Genomic DNA, 13190 nt, shown 5'->3' with positions numbered 1-13190 from the left:
GCTGCTGCTGCTGCTGCTGATGCCAGGCGTGCCTGGTGTACAGCGATTTCGATGCCTTCCCTTTCACCCCTGGCCTTTTGTAAATAGCAGATAGAAACCGTGACATGGTATCGATCAGGATGCGCGATATGTCGAAAACGAGCGAGTCGGGCGCGACAAAATGGCACGTAAGCAATGACGATAACGGGGGAGCGCGCGCGGGTGCGCGCGTTTCAGGAACCACGCTTCGTCAGACCGCGCGATGGCCGTGATCCTCGAAGGCATGAAAAATATTTTTTACATCGTGCTTTTTCACCTAACAAAAATATAGGCGGGAGAGCGGTGCGTAAAGCGGTGCGTTCGAAACGCAGTATTCTCCTTTTTGTTTGCAAAAAATGTTTGATTCGCACTTTTCGAATTCATTCGTTTCGCGATCGCGTAGCATGTGGATGGTAATCCGGTTAAAAAAAAAAAAAGATCAGGTTTTGCGCACGGAAAAGTGCGGTGAGCACGATATAAAAGGAAAAAAAAATTTTTTTTTTACAACACGCGTATTATATATTTTTTTATGTCTTTCTACTTTGAAGGATTTTTCACGGTACCCCGGAATCGTACATACGTATGTGTACGCGCGTACACAATTGTATATGTATATGTAACTAGAAAGAATAACCGCGCGGTGGAGGTGAACGACAATCACGCGTAGTCTCTCCGGCAAACAAACCTTTCCACCCTTCAAAATTTTATACACCTTCCACGAATGCGGCGAGCTTTTCCGGGGCTTTTTCAGGTCTCATACATAAAGCGTGCCGCGATGCATGCATATGCACACACATACGCACACATCGCGCCAAAGAGCGCACACGTGGGGGCTGCTCCTCTGGCCGTGAACGATTCAGGGGGCTAGTCCGGAATATCCTTTCTCGACTCATACGTGTCTTGCATGAAGAAAGGCGAGCGACAAGACGGTCCAGCGCGCGCACAAAGTTGCCGGGAAGAGAGAAGCAAACTGAAACGACGACGCCACGACTCGCGTGTCCACGGTGGACTCGAATAAATTACGAGAAATTCGATTTCTTTTCTGTGTCTTTCATCCCCGCGGATGTGACCGTCGGAAAAAAAAACCATCGGAAACACGGGGAAGAAAATCGCGTAGGAATCATTCCCTAAACTTCTCGAATAAATAATGCACACATAGAGACAGGCGGACGGATATCGATCATCCCGTGCAAATAATGCCCCAGCGTTTTTATTTTATTTAAAGGGGAAAAACGTAATGTCCGTGCTTCGTAAAATTTCTTTTCATATACCGACATCGATCTATCGAACGTCCATTGACGTTTCCGATGACGTTCACGTCAAAAGTCTGCAAAAGCTCTCGCTCGCAACGGCTACAGTTACTTCGGTGCAACCTGAAAACCTGATTTACGAAACAGGTGTTTCGTCATGCTCTTCGGGTCCATTTTGCAAGACAATATGTAAATATCGGTAAACACGACTCGGATTACCTGAAATTATCCGATGTTTACAGCGGCATTGTTGCGAACGATTCTAGTGTGCGCATTGAATGACATTTATATAATTGTTGTCCAGCAACGAATTAACTAACCGATACGTAAATTGTATTGTAGAAATGCCAGCCGGTCTGTAATGAATCGCTGAATCGAATGCATATATAATGCAAAATGTGTATAATCGGGAACACATTTTGTCATTTTGCTTAAATAGTTGCGTTTCGTTCAACCTGTAAATGATGTAACTTAATAGATAAATTTTTTAAAATATAGAGCAGATTTCTCTTAATAAAATAATGTAAAAACAGTAGAAAATCGAGACAGAGAATAAACAACGGCCGATTTTAAAAAATATAATGAAAAATAATTAAAGAATAAAAATAAAAAATAAAAAAACGATAATCAATGAAAAATGCAGCTAAAATGCACGAGAAAGCTAAATTAATTTAATTAGCATTTCAAAAAGAATGTACGCGCAAAAATAATTATGAATGCGAAAGGTAACACAATAAAAATAAAGGGAGACAGAGATGAAGAGTAAACAAAGAGGAAATATGCGAAGAGCTGAAAACAAGAACGTATCCAAATGGCAGTTTTATAAATTTGAAGGAAACGCACAGAGCGCACACACGGTCAAACGCGGGAATGCAGCGAAATTATTTCACTAAAAAAATACATCGAAAGCTAAGATAAAAATTGCGAGGAACTTTTCGCCGTATTAAATGACCGCCACTGAAAGTTAACCATTGCCGGTGCTTACAGTACTTTTTTAATGTCGGCCGGAAGATTTAAACGTCTCATCGGGAGCCTTTGGTCCGCTATTTTTAATAAAGCACCGGCGTCTTCTTATTCCGATGGTACCTATATACGTATACACCACTTTCATTCGCCCTAGTCTCTGGCAACTTCTTCATTTGCTCGTTGGATCGAAAGAAATGTCCCCTCGTGCTCAGACATTTTTATTTGTCTTTATCCCGTGACTTCCCCCCTTCCTCTTCCTCATTCTTTGCGTATCACGAATTCGTACGATGCCTGGAGAGATACGTGAGTTTTTTTCCAAGACGAGTTCAAGGATGGCCTTCCGGCAATCCGAAACTACCCTCTGACAGCGATAGAAGTGAATGACGAAGACGACGACCAAAGAATTATTAACATCTGAAAAACATGGACTTATCGAAAAAGAATTATCGATGGAAACTATTTTAAATTTTGACGGCGCTCTTATAATATATTTGAATAGTTATATATATTGATTTTTTAAACTTTGTGGACAAATTAAAATTTATTAATAATCAGAATCAAATTTTGCGCTCAAAAACTGTAAAAATATATATACTGTTACATACATATGTTTTTACTTACATTCCAAGAACTAAAATGGTTCATTTTACTCATTGTCCTTTATATATAATTCAAAATATCTATCATTTAGTAATGTTTCACGTTAAAGATAATTATTATAAATCACATAAATAACAAAAATTATTAGTCTTTTTATATTAGTTGGAATAAGAGAATTATGAATTAGTAAAAACGTATGCCTCTTTAACAATAGCAGTAAATGAATCATAATCATGCTTTTCTTAATTCTGATTTCTACGTAATATACGAAGTTACATTAATTTGCTCTTTCGTGTTGTTCGCGGAAAACTCTCTTTTATTCTTATTTATTCGCAGATGATAATTCTCGAATAATTAAAGATACCAAAAGATACCGTTATCATTTCATAAGAGAACGTCGGTATCGCCACATTGTTAAAATGTAAACGAAGAATTCGCGCCCAATCTTGAAAGAACACACGAGCGTGTTTTTAATGCCGTTGCATTTAAGAACAGGTACAATGTCGGCGGTCGCATTACGCGTGCCCCAATAGTCTCTTTCGCAAAATAATCGTGTACACGGAAACACTTCCACGTGCGTCGCAGTCGGGAAAGACCAAGTTTCAAATGGTTATGGCGTGTATGCGAACAGCATTTATTTTCTCGTCGTTTGCATATCGTTTCGAAGTAGAAAAACATGTTGTACTTTCGCAATGATCAATACAACTTTAGGTGTATGTACGTATAGTATCATTTTGAATGGATTAAGCTTAAACATCGTGAATGCTCGCTCGCAATTTTCTCTTCGACACGTCTTTTCAGCAAATTTACATATACGTAGCAAAATTCGTGGGATGTTAAAAAGGATGATAACAGGATGATAACAATAAAATAACTATTTTCGTTATTCAATATATAATTGGTTTTTGTTTTAATACGTTTCTTAAAACGATTGGCAATTTTTTCTACACTAAAAAAATATTTTGAATTTTTGTTTTTAAATAATTATCTTTAAAATGATTTAATATCAAAGATTATTTCTTTTTCCCGTATAATCTGACTTAGCCCTTAGTGGGTTTTATTTTCAAAATTAAAATCCAATTTACGAAAAAAATTTGTCACTGATAAAGTCTCAACTATTTTAAAGACAAAAATTCCAAAGATTCTTATGGATGCAGAAAAATAAATTTATTTTATTCTAAAAAAAGTGTATTAATTATATAGAGAAATAAAAATAATTGTTTTTATTACCCTTTTTATATCTTAAACGTACCTATATTTAATTAAAATCCATACATTACATTATTTGTTAACAAATTATTTTTGATAAGTAAGTATCCAAACCAACCGTAAATTTTAATTAATTTTCTTAACATTTGAAATATCTTATTTTTCTCGCGACTTCGCTAATTGACACGATTCGCTTCAATTTTCACAAGCGTTGTAAAATCGATCAGACATATCTGCCGTGATATCGACGCGCTGTCGGCTCTAATTTTATTCGATAAATGCATTCTCTCCGCACAAACGATGGAAGGTTAAAGACCTTTTCTCTGACAATTATTTTCACGAACCTGTTACGCTCGATGCCTGTAAGTCTGCCCGTGACAGGATAACTTCGCTATTTGGCAATAATAGCGGCAACGATCGACCAGATGGGGGAAACAAACGAGAAATCGATTTGAATTATTAAGGTAGAGGAAATATGACGACGGACACGGGTATCGATGGAGTAAAGCGAAATACAATTATATCCGTTTACCGGTGCGGGATCGGGAAAATACCGTTACGCGCGTAATTAACGGCGCAGATTGATCGTTGCGTTTGTGCGCCCGCGTTTGCACGTGGGCACATGCGGGAGAAATACATCGGGCCGCGAATACTCCCCGTGAAAAACACACACGTGCGCGCGTTTACAAAATAGGCGCATCCGGGCGTGAGAATTTACCGGCTTGATGTCCCTCGTTAACGATCGCTCGAGATTTGCGCGCGCGCGCGATTTTCACCGATGATCCATTTGACCCGCGGCATGGATTATCGTCGACGGTGTCTGCCCGCGTATTTTCAGCATCAACGGTATATACGAGCGTAATGAACGCGGACGTGTGCAACGAGGAAGATTGATTTGACGGATATGACGACTTAGTAATATGCCCGCGCCCGTGCGATGGCCGTTTTATTAAAAGCCCGGCGCAGGTGTAAAACCAGACTTATCCCCGAGAACGAAGAATTTGCACATCAAGGCTAATGTCATTTTAACGGTGCTCGTTCCCTACGCGTGAAACTCGCGTATTAAAAAAATGTTATCCCGTTGCGGATTTATTGTCGCGTAAAATATTTCATTTTTTTTTTTAAAGCGTTATTTGATTGGCGTTAACTGTAAATAATTGTTGCTTGGGTATCAGCGCGTTTTATGAAAATTTTCGTGTCGTGTACTGTTAAATATTAACTACTCAAATTTAAATCAATTCATCGAGTTACATAAAATCTTTTTTTGTTCAACCCTCACGTGTATCAAAGCTAAGTAGTTTAACATAAAATATGTATATTTGAAAGAACGACCTGGTCTAACTGTACCAACCCATTTCTGATTGTGAGAAGCATTTGTAACAAGAAAGAGCGAAATACAGTAGAATTAGTAAAATGCACTTCTCTTCTCTTTTAATCCGCCACCTATAATAGCGGAAAAGTAGGTCAGAGTTCTACCCTTTCATCGAATCATTGAACATTCAGCAGATAAGTCACATTAACTCGGAGAATTCCTTATTATGGTAATCTCATAATCTATAATTTATACGTACATCTGAGATCCAGAGAATTCAAATCACTTGCAGTTTATATATGATGATTTTTTGAATAATATCGCCGAGGGATCGCGCGCACGTTTCATACTTCAAAATAATTGTGCCGACAGAGAGAGAAAGAGAGAGAGAGAGAGAAAACATGTATTTTGTCTCGCGTTTCTGCCAAACAGAAACGGAAACGAGAAAAAGCGCAATTTCATTGAGAAAGAATCCCGAGGTATAAATGGATCAATGCTAATCGAACTTGCGAGTGGCGTTCCCGTTTCGCAAAGCGTGAAAGAAAAATTCATTTTCGAGCGAACGTTTGTCATCGGAACCCGCTGATGCGCTGGGAGCAGTCGCGGAATTAGCTTTGCGATGCACTCGCGAACGCACTATTGCATTCCGGTCATAGCGGGCGAGGCGTGCGACCGCGATGCACCACCACCACGTATGCGATGCACGCGGAGGGGAGGGGGAGGGCGAGGGAAAGCAGGAAGAATATAGTGACGGTCGATGGACGGTCCCGACGAAAGGTCGCGATCCCGCGATGCTGTCGAAAAAGCGTTGTCGTCCTGGTCTTCGCGCCGGAAGGGTCGCGTGAAAACTAGTTTACACGGAAGTCCGCACGAGTGCATATTGTCGCGCTTAATAACCTCTGCATAATTTACCGACGAGAGAGAAGGAGAGAAAGATGGAGGAGACGTCGTCGATGGCGCGAAAACGCTGGTGACAAAAGCTCGGGGCTAACGAATGTGTCATCGTCGGGTGTGATCAACCGTACTCTCGCCGAGAGAACCTCCCCCGAAAGTCGACCTCCCTCTTCGCGACGGGACATTACACGGCGTAACGCCCACACGACCGCGTAAATTAACTTTAAGCACGGCTTCGAGATCGTGAGTTTGTAATTCGAGTTACGGCACGCTTTGCATTTTAAGTATCACGCCCCGTGCGGGGCTATCGTCGGAACGACACGGTCACGATTATTCCCAGGCAGGAGCAAGTATTTTTTCGTATATCCCGCCGCCGCCGCCGCCGGGGTTACCCCGGATTGCCGTGGAAATATCGTGGGTCACGCTCAGAAAATGTTAATTAACATACAGTGTTCGCGACTTCGTTTATCTTACGAACTCTTCCGCGATTCCGCTCGGGCTCTATCGATAAATAAATAATAGACGTTTCGGCGTCGTTTTATCGTTGGAAGTCTCGTGTCCAAAAGGATGAATAGAACTCGTTGTTACGAATAAATATTTAATTGCCGTAAAATCTTACGTTAAATCGTAAGATTAAGCAAAATTATAATCTTGCGTGCATTAATAGAGATTAAAATATTAAAATTAAAGAGAAGTAATTTGACCCTGCCGCGTGCCAGTCAAAATTTTAGTTAGTCTTGGCTCGAGATAATTTTCCTATCTTGTAATTTGAACAAAAACACTTTTCATACATTTCTTATTTTTATATATTTAAAAATGCATTAAATCAGATTCTTGTAATCGGCGGCGGAAGGGTTAAAACAAACCTGTCCAAGTTCTCGCACAAAACGCCTTCTCCTCCTCATCTCGTTGATTGAAAAATCTCGGGGAGAAAGTAACAGAGAGAAACAGACTTGAAGCCATTAATCGTCATTTCAAAATATATGTGTTCATTATATCCGTGTCTCGCAGTCAGTTTCTAATCGAATCGTCGAGAGAAGTTATATGAGCGAACTGAAATAGGAATAGCTCTGCTCCTTCATTCGCGCTGGAATTGGACAGGTCTGGTTAAACTTTCTTTTCTGAGTACATCATCATATTTCGACTTACAGGTGACGGTCAGGTGTGCGCTGGCGCGGATTGGCTTGATCTTGAGGTAACGCCCGACTTGACACTCGTACTCGCCGTCATCGGTCAGTGACGCGTCGGTGATTCTCAGGTTGAAAATACCGGCGTTCTGATCGCCGATCAATTTCAGCCTGGGATGGCCCACGATGTCGCCGTCTGTAACATCCATTCGGGATCGGGTTACATGTCAGCTCGCAGGATCACTATACGTGTATTTCTGCGAGCGAGCGAACGATCGATCGTTGGAAATTAGCTGATTAACAATTTTCGCCTCGTGGTTAGGGAATGTCATAATTTATGAGCGAACACGCGGCTGATATCTCGACTTTAATTTTAGCTCTGTGTTTATTACGCGCTCATTCGGTTGGTATGCGAGCACACGGCAAAACGATGCGATTACGATAGGCGGAAGCCAATGAGACCGCTGAGTAATTAACCGCTCACTATCGATGGTCCCGTTCTCGGACGAGATTCCTCTTCCCAGTTGAGCTTAAATAATAAATCCACATCGATACTACGTTCCTTAATTGAGAGATCGTAAAAAACCGTACATACGTGTAAAATACATAGAACAAACTTTTTTTGGCTGTCTTTTTTTGTATGTTATCCGTATCAGATTTTTCTGTCGTGCACAGAAATTAATTCTGAACGTTCTGAAAACTGTTAACAAATATTCGTCAGTCGCTAATGTTTAAATTACTCGATTATAAATCGAAAGTTTATCGAATAAAATATTTTTTTCGTAAATAGAAATTTTTTGTAAAATAATTAATTTATTCGACAATTCAAGGCTTCATAATTTTTAATTAATAGATCAACGAGATAACATTCTGCATTTGCGAATTTATTTTCTTTTACTTGTAAAACTTTATTAAAAGATTGATTTCAGAATAGGAAGATTTTATTCAGAACAAAATTTCAGTTAACGTATCCGGTATAAATGTGATAGAAATAAATTGTAAAATCCCACCAACTCGTGTGGGCTGCGTGTAATCGTAATGTATACGGAGATGTAAATCCGATGAAGTAGAAAACAATAGAGGTAACATTGGTGGTTCTTGATTAGCGCGTTAATGTGTTTCCGAAAATTCCAATGTAAAACAATTCTGCGTAAAGCGAAAACCCAATTTCCTATTGAAATTGTAAGCAGCTTTTGCGCCCGATTTTAATTGGTGGATTTAGACACGAACTGGTTTTCCCGAGGCGTTAATTGTGCAAACACAGGATTACCTGTCTTTATCAAATTTAACATGCACGATTTGCTCTCTGTATGATTTTGATCTTTTTATCTTTTGTTATTATCGATACGTTAATATCATAAATGACTTTTTGGATTATTCTCTTTTTAAGTTTATTGGAACCCAATGCGAATGGTAAAGACAAAAGATTTCATTTTACAAATAATTATAACTTTTTAAAGTCGTACACTATTGCAGAATTCACGTTTGTGCGTTTACGTCAGAAATTTTGAAAATCTTATCTCAAACTCATGTTTGCAAAGAAAACATAATCGGTCGTCTTTATCATAATTTTCCAATACTTTCATATTTCACGCTGTTGAAGATTTAAACTGGCAAGCGTTAATACCAGGCAAAAACTGGTCTAATCAGTTTCCTCTGAGGGTAATTGGCGCTCAATTAAGGCGGCTGGAGAGGAAATCAGAATGTAACGATCCTCCTCTCCGACGTCGTTCAATAAATCTTAAATTAGACATCGTTGAATCTTGAGATCAAGTTTTTTTTTAAAGTAATAAATCATTAAAAAAAAGAATAACGCGTTTTTTTAAATTGTTGTGAAATTTTATAATCACATACATAATAATTATTACTAATGTATCTTGATTTTCGTTGAATAAAAAGCGTAGTCTTTCTCCGAAAGACTACGCTTGAGAGATGAACAGACGCACTATTTATGCTTCAATTTGTACTCACTTTGTTGTATGACGTAAGCAAAGCCGTCTTTGACCCATTGGACGGTACCGACTCGATTCCCCACCTCGCAGGAAATTATCACCTCGCCGCCCTCCAGCACGGAGCTGTTGCTCGGCCTGACCCGAAAATATTGTCCTTCGCCTGTAACAGAAAGAAAATGAAAAATGACTTCCATTCGGCAGCAGTGCTTCTTCGGAGGGACGATAAGCTCACGTGTTTCCGTGAGTCACCGCTTCGCGGGCGTTTTACTTGCTTGATAGAGTAAAGCGAAGTAGGGTGATGCGCTGTAGACTATAAAATTACGTTTACGGCGCATTTTCTCCCTGTAGAAATCGTCCGCGTGAGCTTTTATCTATCCGCATGAAGAAATACTGGGAGTTGATGACTGATTTTATGGTAAATACGTCGATAAATGCCTGATCTTTTAGACAATTTAGACAAATGCTTAAAAGTAATACTTTTCTTATATATCTGCAGAAATACATTTACTGCAAATAATTTCATATCTTACACGTAAAATTTTGATAAGTAAATGTGAGGAACTCGAGGAATAATAAAAAAAAAGAAGAACAAGTTATTCTGTAACTATTTTTCTGCACTTATGCATAATTGCGAACAGAAACGGAGAATGACGGTTCACGTCGTGCTTTCGACATTAGATATTAAAATATTACTCACGTAATGGCAAACGGAAATATATAATATGTATACATATTTATAATATTGACATCGCATCGTTGAAACTTCAACTTGGCGCGCATTAAGCAGTACAAACAGATATAATTATGAAAAACTTATATCTCGAGAGTTCTCAGATACTTGTCCATCGTTTCTTAAAAACAAAAAGAAAAGAAACGAGGCAAGTCGTCAATTAATGGCAAGAGGTATAAGCGTAAAAACGGGTCCAGTTAGGAACCCGTAACTTCGGAATCGATAACTGCTTGGTGGCTCTAATAACCAATGCGGTTATCCAGCATTTATCGCACGACGGCGGCACGACGTCCACTTCCGATTCCGTCACTCGCTCCGTAATCCACGGCTTCTTTACGTTCCAGTTGCGTCGACCGTCTTGGCTAATTAACTTTAATTGCATATTACCCGGATCTTTTTGCTCCTCGTACCGTTGATTATCACGCGAGACGAGGAAAAGTTTCGCGTATCAACTGCGCGAGCCCGCAGCGCGCCGGTCGGTGCAGCCGTTCAAGTGCTTGTGTTAAGTTTACCAGGAACCGAGAGCTCCTCGGTATAATTTCTCATTTTTAGCGGGCGATAGTGAGGTTCTAATTGCTTCTTATTGAACATCGTAAGGATGCGCCCCTGTGCCAACGCGGATCGATTAGGCGCGCGCTAGCGAGGCAACGGGAGAGAGCGCAATAATTATGCCGATAATGTCGGCGATCACGCAAGCCACCGCTAAGCTCTCTCCGGTATCGTTGCTGCTGGAAGAATCGAGATAATCGGACGGGTTTAGCTTCGATACGATCGATAATCCCTGTACCGCATGGTATTCCACTGTCGGTACCGCACACACGAGATCGGTCGGTCCGCGTTATACGCATTACACGCGAGTGTTTCTCCCTTTGTGCCGCTGCGTTAAAAGCGAATTCACGTCGTGTCAACTGACGAATTTGAATTAATTATGTAATTGCACCAATAGTGTGAATAATAATAGAAATTATAATTTGGGATAATGTAATAAGACTTGAATAGGGAAAGGTGGCACGCCGTTGATCCGTTGTACCTTTGTTCGTGTTATTCTGTAAAACCATCTTATAGATATTTGAACAAGTGAAACTTATATTATATTATTTTAGTTTGTTAGAGTTAACTTTCATATATTTTATTTTATATGAAACTTGATATGATATCAAGAAACGTTGGAAATACAAATCTAAAAATACGAATTTATATCTCAACTTCCTTTACACACACCTTTCATATATGTATTGAGCAAAGGTATTTCATACGGTGTTGTACCTTTGACCCAGAATTCAATTTTGTTTTTATATTAAAAAAAGTGTATACAAAAATAATAATTTGAATCGACCCTAATAATGAAATGAAAGTGACATCAAAATGAAATTTGCATAATAAAAAAACTGATCAAAGATCACAATTTATTTCTTAACTTCGCTGATTGTGATTTGGTATATTTACCTCTACATAGTTTCTCTCTCCCCTCTCTTTCTCACACACACACACACACCTGGAAAATCATATTTATATTTTGACATACATAAAAAGTACTAAATATGTATCTTTCAACAGTTTTTCCATATGGCGGCTTATCATGAAAAATTGATACATATATTGCAGCAAAAATAAAAAGATTGGTATAGGACATGTGAAGTGATTTACAATTGAATTTATTTCGGTATAGCTCATGTTTTTTGGTTAAATTGAATCAATGATGCTTTTCAACCTCTCTATTCTGAAACGTGTCTATCATTCATCATTGCGGCGATACACGTTCTCTCGTGTTAGTTTTGAAAATGGTACAGGTCATGAATTATCGCTGCTAATTTCATTTCAGCGTAAAAATATTGACTCTCCTTGATCAGTTAGTTTTATTGCCAAGCGCAGAATGAATAAAATACATCATTGCTGCAATTTCATAAAGTTTCATTTAATTGAGCGTGTTTTTATGTCGACTTTGAAATATTCCAATAAATAAATTATAAATAAAATTTTCTATTCCGAAAAAAATACAAAATACAAATATTTTAAGATCAAATCAGCACAATATTGCGCGACAAATTTTTTTTTTGTAACAAAAGAGGACAGTTTAGTTACAGTTGATTTAATACTCTGTATGTACATACGCGCCCTACGAGTTTCAATAGCCGTATACAGTTTGTTTTGCGACTGTTAGAATTGTTAGAGTTTTATTCTCTCGAATGCTATTTTCACGCTTGCCATAAAATTGATGGAATTGCTTTCGTGCCCTAAGCGAGCGATTTAATCGCGCCGTTGTAAAAAAAACCTAATGCATCGTAATCAATGATGTCTGTCAGGCGCAAAACGATTCTCCTGCGCGCCTGCATTTTTCAAAGAGCGATTAATTTTTATGATGCGGATTGCATTTGCGAGTGCATTTGCGAGTGAATTTGCGATGGCGCGTCTAAGCGAAAACTCATTCGTGCAATACGCGTACGCACTTGGGACGATTCATCCGGGATGATCGCCCAGAGTGAACCGTGTAAATTGCGTTTCCAGCGGTCACCTAGCCTGGCCCGAATTTACGCAATCCCGCCGTCCAAATGCAACGTCAATAAAATATAGGTGAGTCGGCCGGCCGAGGTCTAAACGCGCGATTCGACTGCCGTCGTTTAATTTTGTAGCACAGACCAACCCGGTCGACGCTCCGCGATTCGTCCAAAGGGATTCAATGATTGGGCGCGATTGTGGAGAACGGATTAAAACGACGCTGGTCACCCGCGGTCGGCGAACGAGAGTTCGAAAACAAACGAGCGGCGAGAGATACGAAAATAAAGTTTATAATTGAGTCCACATCGCCGGACTACGGCATTATCCGAATAAAAATTTCATTTAGGCAAAGGGCTCGAATAAGTGAAAAAAAAATTAACTTTATCTCCACCTACGGGATAAATGTTTTATTCGAATGTAAATTTATTTGAAGTTAAAATCTATTAAATCTGTGAGTCTCTTTATTTGATTATAAAACATAATTTTCATTACAATTACTTATGGTATCAAAACAGATTACTTATGGTATCAAAAATAATTTTTCCTGTTTTTTGCCACGCGGTTTAAACAACTATTGTAAATGTTTTATTGCACGAAAGAACAAAGTTGATCTTTTGTATTATATGCTAAGCAGAC

General features: G+C 39.1%; 1 protein-coding gene across 4 annotated transcripts in view; it reads right to left on the bottom strand.

Moving 5' to 3' along the window:
* The window catches only part of LOC105832753 (nephrin), an 83001-nt gene extending 72600 nt beyond the window's left edge, over positions 1-10401 (bottom strand). Inside the window, exons 1-2 of one of the 4 annotated variants that reach the window (XM_036293893.1) lie at positions 9348-10401; positions 7399-7572 (exon numbers count right to left, since the gene is read on the bottom strand). In XM_036293893.1, the coding sequence (XP_036149786.1) occupies positions 7399-7572; positions 9348-9522 (349 nt within the window). In that variant the 5' untranslated portion in view covers positions 9523-10401. The remainder of the gene's footprint in view (positions 1-7398; positions 7573-9347) is intronic. The other 3 variants (XM_036293892.1, XM_036293889.1, XM_036293890.1) reach the window with 3 other exon arrangements.
* Between the last annotated feature and the right edge of the window lie 2789 nt (positions 10402-13190).

Source organism: Monomorium pharaonis, chromosome 11, assembly GCF_013373865.1.
Source record: "Monomorium pharaonis isolate MP-MQ-018 chromosome 11, ASM1337386v2, whole genome shotgun sequence".
Lineage (NCBI taxonomy): Eukaryota > Metazoa > Arthropoda > Insecta > Hymenoptera > Formicidae > Monomorium > Monomorium pharaonis.
Note: the sequence above shows the minus strand (reverse complement) of the source record. Positions and strands in the feature narration are given on the sequence as shown.